Source organism: Antechinus flavipes, chromosome 3 (genome assembly GCF_016432865.1).
Source record: "Antechinus flavipes isolate AdamAnt ecotype Samford, QLD, Australia chromosome 3, AdamAnt_v2, whole genome shotgun sequence".
NCBI classification, from domain to species: Eukaryota; Metazoa; Chordata; class Mammalia; order Dasyuromorphia; family Dasyuridae; genus Antechinus; species Antechinus flavipes.
The window spans coordinates 249,349,000-249,366,662 of NC_067400.1; the positions used below are offsets into that span (position 1 = coordinate 249,349,000).

Here is a 17,663-nt window from a genome sequence, read left to right on the forward strand (position 1 = left end):
ATTAGACTCTTAGAAATGGATTAGACCAAAAAATCAAACAGGTGTGATAGAGAGAAACAGAAAGGTCAAGTCCCTCAGGGAGAGTGTATAGTCAAAGCAACGTCAAGAGTTTGAAGTCCAGGAAGCCTTAAAAGCGCAACTCAAGAGTGTCAGCACCTGATAAAGTAATCTAATTCCAAGGCAGAAAGTATTCTGGGAACTTCTTATGTGCTTCCTGCCTGGACAGAAATGGTTTTGGATCCCTAGGTTAGTTATGAGCTCAGAAATGATTTGTTGGTTTGTGAGAATATTGTGCCTAGATGTGAATAGAAATGCCCACTCAACATGGTTGAAGAAAGCAAGTTATGGGTAGGTATTTATGGATTTTTTCCCCTTATTTTCAGTGCATTGAGCAGTGGCTTAAAGAACAAAGTACATGCCCAACATGCCGTGAATATGTCCTGTTAGCAGAAGAATTTCCTGCACTTTCTGGATCAGGCCGGCCTGCTTAAAATTTAACAACTTGTCTTATTGCTATTACCTTTAGCCAAAAATTCCCTAAATATTAATTTGTTGAACATAAATTACTATATATATCACAAGGACAAAATATACATGAATATGTGAAGCATATACATTTATTTGAAGAAAAACTTGTACTATACAATAGACATTCACAAAATGACATTACTGCTTAATATAAATAGATATCAGATTTTTTGATCTCTAATTTGGACAAGAAATAGAAGTCTAGAAATGAAATAAGGTTTCCTCATTTGTAAAATATATTCATGATCTGTAAGGATTTTTCACTACTAACATTCTATGATTCTGGTCATATCTTTATATAAGACAAAGTGATTAAATTTAATCTTCTTATTGGAAGGAGAGACACTTTAAAGATTGAAAAGTTCCATTAAGAAATATATTTGAGTTATAACTTTTAAATTGGCCTTTAACATTAAAGCATCTCATTTTCCCCTTAATGTTGGGAAAATGTGATTGTCCACTTGTTTCTTTACCATAATCTACATTAAAAGTAAATTTAAGGAAGCCATAGTTTTATAATTTATGATAAATATTTAAGCATTGACTTTGATTTTGATTAATGAATTCCAATCTTACCTTTTTTCATATATGCCAGGCTTAGCTTTGCTTTTTATTTCATGAGTCTCTTCTATGCCTAAGTTTATAATATGCCTATTGTTCCTTACCCCTCCATTTTTTAAAAATTAGAAATAGATTTTATTGAAAATTATTTTTAAAAATGCTTAGTTTTTTAAATTGTATAGAGTCTACATGTTAATATATAGGTTACTAGAACCCTGACCTTGGAACGCATTCTTTAATATTAGGAGTAGAATTTCTTCACATATACATGATATTTATTGTTTCTTCTCTATGCTCACCACATTGTGAGGAGAGCAAAAGTTGAATAACATCAGTATCGTTCTCCTTCCAAATTTGTACCCAAATTTAGTCTGAGATGTCTCTGAAAGGAAATAATCATGGCTGCACTCTTGTTTTATTCAATTAAGATATTGGGTAAAGGAAGAGTTCAGCCAGTATTTAGATTAATATTCTATGTTAATTAATCAGCTTGAAGATGTTACTCATAAACAACTTCAAAAACTAGCAAGATATAAATCTTGAATTTAGTGATTTATAGGCAGAAAGTTTAACTACACTTTCAGTTTATCCTGAATAAATTCCATTTCTCTGAAACTGGAATGGCTAAAAAACAACATTTTAAATGTGATTTGCATTGTTTTTGAAATTGGTGGGTTTCTCTTTAAATTTATCTCATGTTTTAATATTAATGCTTCAACTACCAGAACTCACTTCTTACCTAATTAATCGCTTCTTAGAAAATTCAAAAAATTTGCTAAATAAATACTTATTGAGCATCTGGTTTGAGGATTCTTCTTATTTCAGTAGAATCTTGTAATGTGTTTTGTACAATTATTGTTGATTCAAAAACCTTTAAAATAAATATCATCTTCACATTTTTTGTATTTATTAGTTAATATTTTACAATCCTTCTCTGATATTTTAAATCATCTTATCTACTTGATCACATAATAATGATCCTGATTTTACAATCCCAGGATTCTAGGAGACATGGCAGGTTACATTATAGATTATATTACAGAAGTTTTAAAAAAGTAGATTTCTTTTCAAAAGATTTGTGCTTCGTGTGGGAGGAATTCAGTTACTTGGATTACATGGATTTAAGAAGTTCAAAACATCAAAGTTTTACTTCTAAATTCAAGTTTAGTTACAAGTAGGGTTTCTGAATTTTTTTCAGTATTTCTCATAATTTTACTCAATTGATCAATGTATCTTCTTAAAGGTCAGTAGAAAAAGTATAACTTTTGTAGGCTAATTTCTCATGGCCAAAGATATTAAGATGTTAAAATAAGTATTACATCATTTTAAAAATTCAAAATCTCACCTATTTTTCGTTATTAAGTCAAGCAATTTATGCATCTTGTTCATTAAGTATTGAGTTTTTGTTACTGAGGTGACTATAAACATAATAATAACTCACATTTATAGAGAATTCCATTACTTAGAAGTCACTTTTACATTGTAAAACAACCTTCTGATAAGTGCTTTTCTTCTCATATTACTGAAGAGGACACTGAAGCTTCATGAGATAAAGTGACTTCCTGAAATTTGCACAAATAAGTATATGAGATAGGATTTGAACCCCACCTTTCCTGATCTTATCTACAATAAACAGCATTTTGAGAGTGACCTTATTCAATTATTAACTTGTAATTTCTTCAAAGACCAGGCATAATTTTTCTGATCAAGTTATTTAAACTGAAATAAGGATAACCTAACATAAAATAGAAATTGGGATCCAAAGAATGTCTGCTGTTGCTAGATTCATTGAATGGCTCAAAACTCAGTGTAGTACAAGTTAAAGTTTCTGCAATCAATTTTTTTTAAAAAAAAAAAAAAATTTTTTTTAATTAAGGCATTATAACTAGCATCTCAAGCCCTTCTGTTACATCTTTTTGACCAGTATTTCCAGATTAGACTAATTCAGTTCTTATTTCAAGTTCTATACTCTGGTAGCTCTAATTTCTCTGCCATCTAAACATCATCCATGCTATAAGGTCTTTTTACCACTCAGCTCTGTTCCTATTAAACTAACCCTGTTATTTATTTTGTGTAATTCTTAGCTTTTATGGAATTAAAGCCTCTTATAATATTCCTGTGCTTTTTTTTTTTTTAATTCAGTATGAGCTGCCCTACATAAAAAAGTAAGTTTATAAAGTGATTTTTTTTTAAATTCAAACTGTTAAATACAATTTAATAGTTAAAAATAAAAAAGAAGAAGAAGAAAAGAAAGAAAAGATGACCACCTATAGCTTCCTTCCTCATTTGTCAGTGGCCCCATCTCTAGACCAGATTGTCCACCTCAGTCATCTTGCTCACATCTCCACCCTATTGCAGCTTTATAGTTCTGCAGGTGTAACAAAACCAGTTCTGACATTGCTGCTAGAAAATCTGTGTTTGGGCATTTTTTTATGGTTTCACTGTAACTTTCCATACTTCTCAGTACAGTCTCCTCTTCTTAGAATACAAGCTTCTTGTGTTGTACCACCCTAAGTCAAATCCATGGGTAAACAACAAAGAGAAGAGAATACCTAGAGTTTTGAAGCAGGAAAGGTTGCAGGAGAGTGCATGACGAAGGAAAGGATTGAAACTGGGAAAATGGAAGCTTGATACAATGCTGACCCAGGTCATAAAATGGCAAAGTGAACAGCATCCTGGGCCTGAAATCGGGAAGACCTCAGCCACTAACTTGCTGTGTGACCCTGGACAAATCACTTTACCTCTGTCTGCATCAGTTTCCTCAATTGTAAGAGTAATTACAGCACCTACTTCCAATGTTGCTGTGAAAATAAAATGAGAGAATGTTTGCAAAGTACATAGCACAGTTCCTGGTGCATAGTAGACACCTAATAAAAGCTTGTTTCCTTCCTTCCCAAGTGAGGAGGAAATGCTACTGAGGAACATTTCCAAGGGAGGAGAAATGTAATCTGTAGGAGATTGTTGTTGAGTTTAACAATGGTCTGATCTCCAGGCATTTGGTGCACTGAAGGCCTGCTTCCTCTCATAGTCTTGTACCTCCTCGGACAACATCCTTTCTTAGGAAAAGGAAAATCAGAACTCCTGGGGCTACCAGCATCCATAAGGATGGCAGAACATGGGCCCAGAGAAGAAATTATGTGGCAAATGAAAAAGAAAATCATCATGGTAAGGCAAGAGATGGAAATGACCTACACTATATGAGACACAGAAAAATTAAAACCTCTTCACCTCCCTCAAGAATAGATACTTCTCAAAGTGAGGCTCAGGCATACAAAAAAGGTAAAAAGACAAAATCTACAAAAATCGTAAAAGAAATTGTTTAGAAGAAAAAACTCAAACTGAGGTGAAACCCAAAGAAGTTAAAGAAATAATTAATAAATATGTAGACCATAAATAAAAATGTGGAACTTCAGAATACAGTGAAAGACATTAAGCAGAGATTATCAACAGAAAAATTAACTGAATGCATGAAGATAAAGATCAAACAGATAGTAATAAAATAATATAAGACTTTATGTTCTTCTGAATAGAGTTGGTCCAATACAGTAAGCGAATATAACATCCAGTACAACATAAATAAAAGAGAAATTGCAGAATTCAAAAACTGTTGGAGAAATTATAGCTAAAGAACTTAATGGAAATTCTGATTTATTAATATTACATTAATATTACCAAAATTGGCCATATGCTGGGATTGAAATACAAACAAATATTAAAATGTAGGAATATGAACATATTTTTTACATACCATAACATCATAAGAAAATACATCTGTGTCTCTATGTCTATAAATATGTATATATACACACAGATACAGACACACATTTATACATATAGTTATACATTAGCAAAGTTTTAAAAGGATCGATGAAATGAATACACATTTCAAAAAAAAAGTTAGAAACAAAAAAACTTAAAAATCAGGAGAAATATAAAAATTGGTAAACTGGAAACAACTGCAGCACTGATAAAACTCGAAGCTGGTTCTTTTAAAAGTTGGTAAATCTGGATTACCTGATTAAAAAATAGAGGTTAGAAAATCAAATCAACAGAAATGAACATGGTAAAATCACAACAAAACCTAATTTAAAAAAGGAATTATCAAAAACTATTCTGTATTTATGTGTCAACAAACTCAGACCACAAAATCAAGAAGTACCTTCAAAAATATTAAATAATTCAGTTCCAGAAAAAAAAAAATAGAAATGGCCATAAAGTAATTTCCAGAAGAAAGCAAAAACTCATGATGCTAATGAATTTGCAGAAGAAATCTATCAAAATCTTCAGGAATAATAAATGCCAGTTCTATGCAGTTTTTTTTTTCCCCCAGAAACTGAGAAAAAAGAACTGCCATACTCCTTTTATGACTCAAATGTATTCCCAATGTTTAAATCAGTAAAGAACTAAAGCAAAGGAAAACTATAAGCCAATATCATTTAGTTAATATGATTCAAAGATTCTTTTAAAATATCCTGTCATACTATCACAATTCATCTAATAAATCATTTTGGCTAAGTTGCATTTATTTCAAGGACTTGGGAATTGTTAAATATTAGGAAAACAATAATCATATAAAAAACAAAAACATCTACAACCACATGATTTTCTCACTAGAAGCTGAAAAAGCCTTTAATAAAATAAAAGTCATTCATGCTTAAAAAATAACCCAAAAAACTTTTAAGTCACAAAGTATAATCATGGAGGGACATTTTTCAGTATCCCTAAAACCAAAAAACACATCAAAAGATAGAAAATAAAGCAAGATTACCTACTCTTCTCCCTGTTATTTTATATATTTCTAGAAATGCCATCAATAAAACAAGAGAAAGAAATTAAAGGTAGGCACAGTTAAAGAAAATGAACAAACAGCTCTATTGAAGAATTGCAAACTACTAATAAACATGAAAGAATGCTCCAGATCATCGAGAGAAATGTAAACCAAAACAACCTTGAGGTTTCACCTTACACTCTGCAAATTGGCAAAAGTGGCAAAAGATATTATCTGTAAAAAAAAATCATTATTGGTGGACTTGTATATCCATCCTAAAAAGAAATTTGGAATTATGCAAATAAAATAATTAAATGATCATGCTATTTGACCTAGAGATTCCATTGGTAGATATATACCTCAAGGAGATTGTTGACAAAAAGAAAGGTTCCATATGTGCCCAGACATTTGTAGCAGCATTTTCTGTGGTAGCAAGGAAATGCAAATTAAATTTCCATTGTGTTGAGGAAATGACTTTACAATGATGTGGGGCATGAATGTAGTGGCATAATGGTAAAGAGAAGCATAAAAAGATTTAAACTAACTGAAACAAAATGAGATTAGTAAAGTCAAGAAAAGAATATACACAATGACTACAACAATCAAAAATTAATTTTGCAAAATTACAAAGAGCAGAAAATCTTGGAGCAAAGCCAAAAAAGAGCTATAAGGTGTTTGCAGGGCAGTAGGAAGAGAACCCCCTAGAGAACCACTGATTTTTTTCAGTGTATTCATCAGTTGCTAAATTTTTTCTCATATTTTTTGGGGGGTTATAAGTAATGTCATTGAGATATAAGAAGAAATTTTGGCAATGTGTAAACAAGATATCTCAGAAAAAAAAATTGTATGCTTATATATTAGTACCTTTTTGTTCATTTCAAAAGATTTAATTAGAAAATGCGTTAACAAGATGTTTTTTTTTTCCTTAAACTGAAGACTATTGTATCCCAATATCTAATACTTTCTTTAAAGGAGTGATAAAATTTCCTCACAGGTGGAAATGGAATTTCTAAATTGTTAACTACCTTCAAAACAGCCTCTGTAAAAGGAAATATATTATTAAGTGAATCAGTGGTCTGTTCTATCTAGTGCTGAATATATAAGGTAGATGCTTAATAAGTTGACTTAATTCTTCTCTCCCTCCTGTCATGTGTTAGAGCAGAGTTTTGCCTCCCAGATTAGCATAAAATCTACTAGATGGTGGCCATGTAAAAGAGAGAAAGGGGAGAGAGAGAGAGATGAAGAGAAAAAAGAGAACAGAGAGGGAGGGAAGGGAGAGAGAGAGACAAGGACAGAGAGAGAAGGAGAGGGAGGGAATATGTGTGTGTATCTTTCTCCCATATAATTTATTGTACACATTGTGTCTGCCCAAAGGTGGCTTTTCCCAGAGAGTCATGAATTAATATTTGTAGAATCTCATCTACTCCTCTTCAAGGAAGATCAATTCCTCTCGGAAGACACTCTTTCAGTTTTCTCTCCTCAGATTACGATACCAGACTAGAATTAGATATATCTGCCCCCTCTGTTGTTAGTTTAGAATGAGTTTCTGTGTTCGTTCTGCTTTTCCTGTATTGAAGTCCCTTAACAAGTGAGGAATACTTCAAAGCTTGTCTCCCTACCAAATGCTAGCTACTCAGAAATCATAATAATGGAGTGAAGTAGCCCATTTATCCAAGTAAGTAGAAATTAGAGAAATTAACACAGATTAGAACACACCAAACAATGGTAAATGAATTTTCCTATATCTCAACTCTACCTTTGAGAAATTTCCTGAGGTTTCTATTATGGCAAACTGAGAATAAGGACATGCTCAATAGTCCAGCTCATCTACATGTCAAAATTCCTAGAATCTTCTTTTCCCATCAAGAACCTGTATCTGAAGAAAGCCTAAAGTCAAATGTGTGCTCTCTCAAAGCCAGTATAACTCTCTTCAAATTTTCACCCTACCTCAGGAAAGCATTATAGAAATGCCTAGGCTTAAGCTCTAGATTACAGCTATAGTGTTTTTTCTCTCAGACTACAAACTTGAAAAATGAAGGGATTAAGCATTTATTATTCCAGGTATTATGTTAAACATTAGAGGAACAGATACAAGAAAACAGTTCCTTCTTCTCTGATGCAAATAAAGACAACATATATAGGGAAGTAGTAGACAGGATGGGGTTTTTTGATTTGAGAAGTCTCAGGAATATTAGGGTGGAAGCCTGGGACAATGGATTAACCAATCCTTTCTAGGAGTACTTATTTGATAATTGTTCTCAACATATGAAGTAGAAAGAGAGCAATTAGTAAAGAGTATATCAAAACAGATGGCTAAATGCAACGTATTAATTTGGGTCACTGACCTCCTGGCTATTATACAAACGAGACACTCCATCTTTTAATTTCAGGCATTTTCTCTGGTTGTCCCTTATATGTGGAATGTTCTTCCTCTGCTCTGATGCTGACCTCCCTGGCTTCTTTTAAGTTCCAACTTGAATCCAACCCTCTATAGGAAGCCTTCTCTGATCCTCTTAATTCGAATGCCTTTCCTCTCTTAGTTATTTTCCGTTTATTATATATGTGTATGTATCTTATTTTGTGTATATCTATTTGCATGTTGTCACCACCATTTGGTTTTAAGTTCCTTGGGGGTCAGGACTGTCTGTTCCCTCTTTGTATCAATATCCTTAGCAGTGTCTAATATATAGTATGCACTTTACATAATGTACATTGTGCTATGGTTGCCATTTTACAAATGAAAAAAACTCACTGTGAAGACTTAGCTAGAATCACACAATTAGTACGTGTCTAAAACAATATTTGCATTTGGGTCTTTCTACCTCCAAGTCCAGTACACTATATCATAGATCCCTCAAGAGCCCAAGGCTTCAGAATGGAAATTTGAAGTGCCAGGTCTGAGGTAAATATTAGAGTGCAGGAAGATAGCCAGAGTATGAGGATGTCAGGACTCACTCAATCAACATTTATGAAGCATAGTGCCAGCTACTATGCTAAGTGCTGGAGACAAAAATGAAATCCATTCTTACCAAAGTCCACAAATTTATCAATAGAAAGTTCTTGGTGTTAATGATGGATATTGGATTTTAAGAAACCTTTATGAAATAATTTATAGACTGTGAGTTTCTTTATAGATTATAGTAATGTCTACCTTCAGCATTTCTTGCTTTCTCTTGCACATTTTGTCTCCTCCAAGATTCTCAAGTAAGTTTGAAATCAAGCAAATGAGCTAACTAATAAATGCCCGTGCTCTAGTATCCTACTGATTTCACTGCTGAGAATGAATTTTGAACAATTGTGTAAACCTTGCCAATTATCAGGCTGCCTTTGGTATTCACAAAACTTAAGAAAATATTTTTCCTGACCCCCAGGAAAAAGAAAATGCTTTTTTTTTGACTCCCCTTAGAAGGAAACATAATTCAGAACCAAGTATATTTCAAGAGAAATGAATTAGTAACAGGAGTCACTCCAACCTAAATGGTTGTTAATTCTCACTCTCTTTAGCAATTAAAAAAATGACTTGAAATCAGACCAACTCTTTATTTTGGTCAGCAGATTTCTCAAAGTAAGTGGTTTTCCACTTTACTTTTCAGAGTTCTTCACAAGAAAATAAAACTTTCTCCTTCATTGTACTTTTGTGGAAAAACAAGCATATTTGTTTCCAACAAATAACTTAGAAGTTCTATTTTCTCCTTTTTTTCCCCTTCCTTTTTCCCTTCCTTTTGTTTTCTTTTTTCCATTCCTTCCTTCCCTTCTGTCTTTCTCCATATCCTACTTAGGCAACAGCTACTGACCCTGAGATCCCACTGCTGATCAACACAGAAGATCTGACCTACTCTGTTTCTGACTTGGGCCAGTTTACCCCTCCTTAGGCAGCACGACCTAGTGAAGACACCCAGTCAACATCCAAGCTCAAGTAATCTACCATGTTCAAATAACTATGAACCATCACACCTGGCACAATTTTGTTTTTATCTATTTGAAAAGATTGATGATATGAATCATTCTTCCCTTTCCTTCCTCCTATTCCTCTGCCCAATCTCTGTTTATTTGATATAATGTGATGGTCTTAATTTATACTTTCCTACTATTGATTCCAAGAAATCTGTGTATAAATCCAAGTACTGTTTCCTGAAGTGCTGCAGGATTTAAACATATAATAGAAAAATAAAGCAAGTGAATAGCCTACATTGTTATTCCAGACATTGGCTATTTCCCCAGCATTAATATAGCTACAGCTTTGGATGGAACTTCATCTGCCACCTGACCCCTTTTATTATTTTCCATTTCCAGTTCTGAAATCATTGGTCACACCAAAATGGTGACACCTCATTGTAAAGCAGAAAAATAAATATTCTCCTTTGTGTGCTACCCACTAGCATACAAAACTATGTGACACTTGACCCATCCATTATTCTCTCTCTCTCCTCTTCAATCTCATCTCACTGTATTAACATCTTCTTTTTCTCAAACCTGTTTCCCTCATTCTTAAAAATATAGATGACCTTCAGTTATCACACATATCCGTGCCTATTTTCTGCCAAACATCTTAGGAAGATATCCATTTTCTCACCACTCAGTTACTTTTCAGTTTCATATAATTTCTGTCCCCTCCACTACTGAAAATCTCTCTTCAAAGTTTTGCTTTTAATCAACAAAAATCTATATTCTCTCACCCACCTTCCTTCATTGAAAAAAAAAGAAAAACATTTTGTTTTGTAGTAAATATGCAGTTAGGCAAAACAAATTCCCAAATTGAGTATGTCTGGAAAATATGTCTTCATTCTATACCACGATTATATTATTTCTCCAAACGGGTGCATAAAGAGGCATGCTTAATTTTTTTAAAAATGCCTTTCTTTATCTTGCCCATGCTGGAGGCCGCAGTGGGCATTCAAATAGCCCTGATCAGCAGGAAGCTTTGACCTGCTACTTTTCCAATCTGGACTAGATTGCCTCTCATGACTGGTGGCCCCCTGCTTTTCAAGGTATCAACTATATTGTACCAGATTGAAACACCTGATCAGCTTTTGCCCACTGCACCTCAACACTCGAGCTCTACAAGCCTCAGGTTCCCTGGTAGCAAGAATAAGGCATACCACATCTGCACTAGTACCTAGCTTCATGATTGAACCTCTGGAACCATAGAGTTGGTCATTATATTGAGTCAAAGTTATTTGTCTTTATTATTATTATGTAAATTTTTCACTTGGTCCTGTCCTATGCAACTGTTTTCATGTCTTTTATAACATCATTTATGTATTTTATTCATATGTATTTCATTCATGAATGTGAATTATACAAATGGTACTGTATTTTATATATAACATATGTGTGTATGTTACAGAACAATCATATTCTGCTCCTTTCATAGACCACAATTTGTTCTGTCATTCCCCAATTAATAGTCATCCTCTTCATTTCCAATTCTTTGCCACCACAAAAAGAGTTAAAATAAATATTTTTATACATATAGGTCTTTTCCAGCTCTCTTTAATCTCTTTTGGGGTATAAGTCTTATAGTGGTATTTCTGGACCAAAATGCAGGCACAATTTGGTGATTTTGGGATATAATCCCAGATGGATTTCTAGAATAGCTAGATCAATTAACAGTTCCACCAAGTTTCACTTTAATATACCTTTTCCCTGCAATCCTCCAACATCTTCCTTTTCCATCTTCTTTACTAACTTGATGGATATAAAGTATAACCCAACCTTAGCTGTTTCAAAGTATATTTCCATATTGATTAATAATATTTTTTAACATGGGTATGTATTATGTATTCAAGATTTCTTCCTCTAAAAACCACCTATTTATATCCTATTTCCATTTTTATATTGGCAAGTGGTTTTAAGTACTATAAATTTGAAGTAATCCATTATATATCTTAAAAAAAGACCATTATCAGATTTAAACCCCTCAGATTTCTTTTTCTCTTATAATTTTAATTGCACTGGATTTGTTTGTATAAAAACTTTTATATAATCAAAATGATCAGTTTTCCTCTTATGACCTTTTCTATATCTTGGTCATATCTGTAGATAGGACAAATAATTTCTTTGTCTTTTTTGTTTGTTTATAAGGTTAACTTTTATGTCTGTCATGTACCCATTGATAGCTTATCTTGGTAAACAGTGTAGAGTATGACTCTCGACCCATTTTCTGCTTGACTGCTTTGTAATGTTTCCAACAGTTTTTGTTCAATAATAAGTCCTTATTCCAGTAACTAGAATATTTAGGGTTTTTCAAATATTTGACTACTGTGCTCTTTGGCTTGTGTTTCTAATCTGTTCCTGATTGACCTTGTTTCTTAACCAGTCTCATATTGTTTTGATGAATTACTGCTTTATAATATAACTTAAGATCTTGTACTGTGAAGTCTTCTTTTCAACTTTTTTTCTGTCATTTTCCTAGAGATTCTTGACCTTTTTTTTTTGTCCACAAAATTTTATTTTTTCTAGTTCTATAAACCAATCCTTTGGTAATAAGTGAATTTAGATAGGATTTATTGTCATTTTTATTATATTGTCTCAACCCTACCTATGAACTGTCAATATTTCTCCAGATATTTAGGTCTGTCTTTATTTCTGTAAGTTATATACAGTAGTTGTAGTTCATGTGTATCTTAATAAGTAGACTTCCAAATATTGTGTATGTCCCATAGTTATGAATGGAATTTCCTTTTTTACTTTTTCTTGATGGGTTTCTTAGTAATATATCAGAATATTATTGGTTTATGTGGATTTATTATAACTTGTAACTGTTAAAGTCATTCATTCCAATTAATTTTTAGTTGACTCTCTAGGATTCTTTAATTAAGCCATCATATTACTTACAAAAAGCACTAATTTTGTTTCCTTTTTACCTGTGCTTATTCCTTCATTTTCTTTATCTTGCAATATTGCTAATACTAGCTTTTCTATCATTATATCAAATAATAGTAGTAATCACGGATATCCTTATTTTACTTACTGATTATAATGGAAACACTTAAGTTTATTGCCATTATATATAACGTAGGTTCTTAATTTTTGATAGATACTAATTGTCATAGCAAAAAAAAAATACATACCTGCATACAATTTATATACATATTTATATATGTACATATATACATATATATATACACACACACACACACTTGCTTTCTAGTTTTTTTTTTTGTTTGTTTTTTAAACAGGAATGGATATCTAGTCAAAAGATTTTTCTATATCTACTGATACATGATTTTTATTATTCTTGTTATTGATATGGTCTATTATGTTGAAAATTTCCTAATATTGAATGTAGGTATCTGCATTCCTGATGTAATTCCAAATATTAAGGAACCATTCTTCAGTATTGTACAAGATTTAGCAACTATCATTTAAAAGAACAAAACATGAAATTATCCAAAAGACAAAGATCTACAGCCAATAATATTTTATCCAAGAAAACTGAGTATAATCCTACAAAGGAAAAAAAAAAGTATATCTTCAGTGAAATAGAGTACTAGCAAATATTCCTAATGAGTGAAAAAAAGAGTTAAAAAGAAACTTTGAAATATAAATTCATAAATGAAGAAAAAAAACTTGAACAATCAGAAGGGACAGTCTGATGGAAGGTGGGTTGTTGAAAAGTTCTTTTAAAACTATTGTCACAAAGAGTTATAGAGAGTTATTTGAGACAGAATTTCTATAATAGTTTCATTTTTTAAAAAATGTTTTTAAAATGTAAGAATTAAAAAGGGGAAGGATAAATTAAAGAGAGGTGGGAGAAAATATGGGGGATCTTGAGGCACATAATCAAGTTGTGCAAATAGGTCTATATCAAACATGAAAAGAATAGGGGGGAAACAGATCTCTTAAACTTCACTTCCATTTAAACTGTTCAAAAGAGAAAGCATAGACATGCACATACAAACACATACACTTTTAGTGTGAAATGCATTTAATTCAATAGGGGAAAAAATAGGGAAGAAGGATAGATTCATGGAACAATTAATCATAAGCAAAAACAAACCTTAAACTTGGGAAGGTGATAATGAAAAAAAGAGGAATAAAAAGAAAGAGTAATAATTTAAAATAAGTAGGAATTAAGGAATATAGAGAAGAAAAAATGTAAAAGGACAGAAGAGAGAAACAAACAGTTAACTATTAATGTGAATGTGATGAACAGAAGAAATGAGCAGAATGGACAAAAGCAAAATCTAATATGTTGCTTAAATGAAACACCTGAAAAAAAATGCAATAATTGTATAAAGTAATGGTTGGAGCAAAATCTATTATGCTTTAGCTCAACACAAGAAAGCAGGGATAGTGATTAGGATTTCTGATTAAAAAAAAAAATTGGCAAAGCTGAAAAACAAAACAAAACATTGATTTAAGGATTAAAATCAGAAGCTATTTCCCCCCAGGGAAAAACAATAAAATAGTTGAATCCTTAGGTAATTTGGTTGAAAAGAAGAAAGAAAAATTAAATTACCAGCATAAATAAATGAAAAAAGGAATATTCACAACAAATGAAGAAGAAATAAAGGATGCTCTTAGCAATTTTTAGCCATCTCTATGTTAACAAAACTGACAACCTAGATAAAATATATTAATATTTACAAAAAATATAAAATATCCAGATTAACAGAAGAAACAGAAAATTTAAACACCACAGTTTGGTTGAAATTGAACAAATTATAAATGAAATTCCAAAAGAAAAAAACACAGGACCAGATGGATTCAAAAGTGAAATCTATGAAACATTCAAAAAATAACTCCAATATCATATAAATCATTTGCAAAAATTGCAAAAGGAATCCTACAAAATTCTTTTCATGACATAAATATGGCCTTTACATACAAGGACATTCAAAACAAAAAGAAAACTGTAGATCTCCCTAATAGCATAATTAGCACCAAAAAAAAGCCAAAATAATATATCAGAAAGATTATGTACTATGATTAGGTTGGAAGTAACAGTTAAATAATGTACCTTTCCTTTAAATGGTTAATATGTATCTAAAATAAAGAACTTCCATTTTTTGCACATGATAAAGGAATTCTTTCCAGTTAATTCACTGTTGAAATAAGGACATCCACTGTCACCACTTCTTGAATTGATATGCTTAGCAATGAGACAAGAAAAAGAAATAAAACTACCTTAATAAAGAAGAAAAACATTAACACTTTTTGCAGATATGATATACTCAAAGAACTTAGAGAATCAACTACAAAAATTGAATTAAACAATAATTTCATCAAACTTAGAGGATATAAAATAAATTCATACATCAACAAAATTTCTATATGATTGCAGTAAAATTCAGAAGGGAAAGCTAAAAATAGGAATTGAATTTAAATAACTTCAGAATGTTTAACTACTTGGCATTCTACCTTCGAAGATATATACAAGAACTAAATAAATACAATTAAAAACAACTGTTTACAGAAATGCAGATCTAAGTAATTGGAAAGATATTGTTCATATGTGGGCTGAGCCAATATATTCAAAATGATAAACTACCTAAATTTAATTATTTGATGCCATAACAAACTCCTAAAGATTACTTTATAGAACTATAACAAATATTAATAATGATGAAATTCATGTGGAAGAAAAAACCATCAGCATTTTCAAGAGGAATAATAAAAAATGGGAACAAAGAGATCCAGCAAGCAGCATTAAATCTCAAACTGTACTACAGAGCAACAATTATTCAAACAATTAGGTAATATTTTTTAAATTTTTAATAAGTAGATCAGATTAATAATTATTTAATACTCTGGTAATTGATCAGCATAAAGATGGATACTAGATAAATCTTCATTCATTTGTTCATTTATTTGACAAAAATATTGGAAATATTGGTTATTTGTATGGAAAAGGTTAGATTTAGACTAACACCTCACACCTTATAAAAGATGAACTCCATTACAGTTAGAGAACCATTGAAAAAATATACCTATCAAATCTATTGCTAGGAGAAAAGTTCATGCTAGGGATAGAAAAGATCACAGAAGATAAAATAGGTCATTTTAATTACATAAAGTTTAAAAGTCTTTGCATAAACAAATCTAATTAAGCGAAGATAAAACAACTGAAAAGTTTTCAACAAGCTTCTCTGATAAAAGTTTCATTTCTAAGGCTCTATAGATTAGATATGTATGTATACATATGTGTGTATGTGCTTATATGTAAAGATGTATATGAAATGAATTAAAATAAATAAGAATAGGAGCCATTCATCATTTGATAAATGATCTAGTGATAAAAAATTGTATTCAAAAGTGAAATCCATGCTATCTAGCTCTATGAAAAAAAAAATGCTCCAAATTAGTATCAGACAACTAAACTTCTACTTCATATCCATCAAAGTGGGAAGATTGACCAAAAAAAAGGAATTTGATAAATGTTAGAAAAATCATGAGAAAAGAATCAAATTAATGCTCTGTTGGTGAGCCTATGAATGACTGCAATCATTATGTAAAGTAATTGGAAGTTTATACAGAAAATTAGTAAGTAGTATGTTCTCTTTGACCCAATTATATCATAGGTCAGTAATCAAGAGAGGCAAGGAAAAAGGAAAAGATCCTTTATTTACAATATATTTTTTTTAATGTTAGTTAAAAATAACAAACTGGAAACTAATGGGATGTTCCTGAAAAATAACTCAACAGGTCATGCTACATATGAATGTGAAGGAATGCTATTGTGCTACTAGAAATAAGGAAATAGATTACTTCAAGAAGAAATGGAAACTTTTATGAACTGATTCAAAGTGAGATAGAAGTAGAGTCAGGAAGACAAGTTATACATAATATCAGTACTATAAAGATGAAGAATTTTTAGGATGCTTAGAAACTGATGAATGAAACATGAGCCAAAGAACAACATGTAATAATAACATTGATAATGGTCAAAATAAGCAATTTTGAAATCTGTAAGAATTATAATGAATCCAGTGATCATTCCACATGCTAGAGGAACAATGATAAAAATATACAGATACAGTGATCATTCCAGATTCAGAGGAACAATGATAAAAATATACAGAGATGTGTTGAATATAGGGTGCAGAATATGATGTATATTTTTGTACACAGCCATTGAGGGAATTTGTTTTGCTTAACTGCATATTTGTTAGAAGCAATTTCTCTTTTTTTTCTTTTTCTTTTTCCAGTCGTTTGAGGAAGAAGAGAAAATAGATGATTTTTTTTCTCAGAGGTAGAGTTGCTAAGATATGAAATTTTGCATGCATTTTCAGATGATGTTGCTATATTAGTAGTTGTCCTTAACTGTTTTACTTTGTTTTAAGAGTCCTCTTGTGAAGTAGGAGTTATCTGTAAAAGTTTGTAATGTAAAAATGAAACCTCAATAAAACTTTTTTTTCAAGCACTCATGACTAGAATGTTGGCCATTTTTCTCTTTGTTCACTTTTAATTTGGTTCCTGTGTCAGCAAAGTCTATTGAAAAGTAATGCTATATATTTCTACCATATTTAACATATATTGGATTACTTGCCATCTAGGAGTGGGAGTAGGGGAAAGGTAGGGAAAGTTGGAACTCTAGGTTTTGCAAGGGTTAATGTTGAAAAATTCTCCATGCATATGTTTTGAAAATAAGAAGCTTTAATAAAAAATAATAAATTGTTTTTAAAGGTAATGCTACAAGCGGTAATCTTTACCTCTGCATTTGTTCTTTTCTGTTTTAAATGAAGGGATTGGATATTATGACTTTGTAAGGTTTGAAAGATTAGGAGAGTGAACCTCTGGACATCCTCCTGTACTGGTACCCTATCTCCTCCTCACCTGGATTTTGTAACTAGACTATAGT

The 17,663-nt window shown here is 31.5% G+C and overlaps 1 protein-coding gene across 3 annotated transcripts in view; it reads left to right on the forward strand.

The window, feature by feature from the left end:
* The window catches only part of TTC3 (tetratricopeptide repeat domain 3), a 165,134-nt gene extending 147,909 nt beyond the window's left edge, over positions 1 to 17,225 (forward strand). For 2 of the 3 annotated variants that reach the window (XM_051984856.1, XM_051984858.1), the window contains one exon: positions 384 to 1,985. In XM_051984856.1, coding sequence (XP_051840816.1) covers positions 384 to 491 — 108 coding nt within the window. In that variant the 3' untranslated portion in view covers positions 492 to 1,985. Of the gene's footprint in view, positions 1 to 383; positions 1,986 to 9,636 lie in introns of those variants that run through there. The other variant, XM_051984857.1, reaches the window with a different exon arrangement.
* Positions 17,226 to 17,663: the final 438 nt, after the last annotated feature.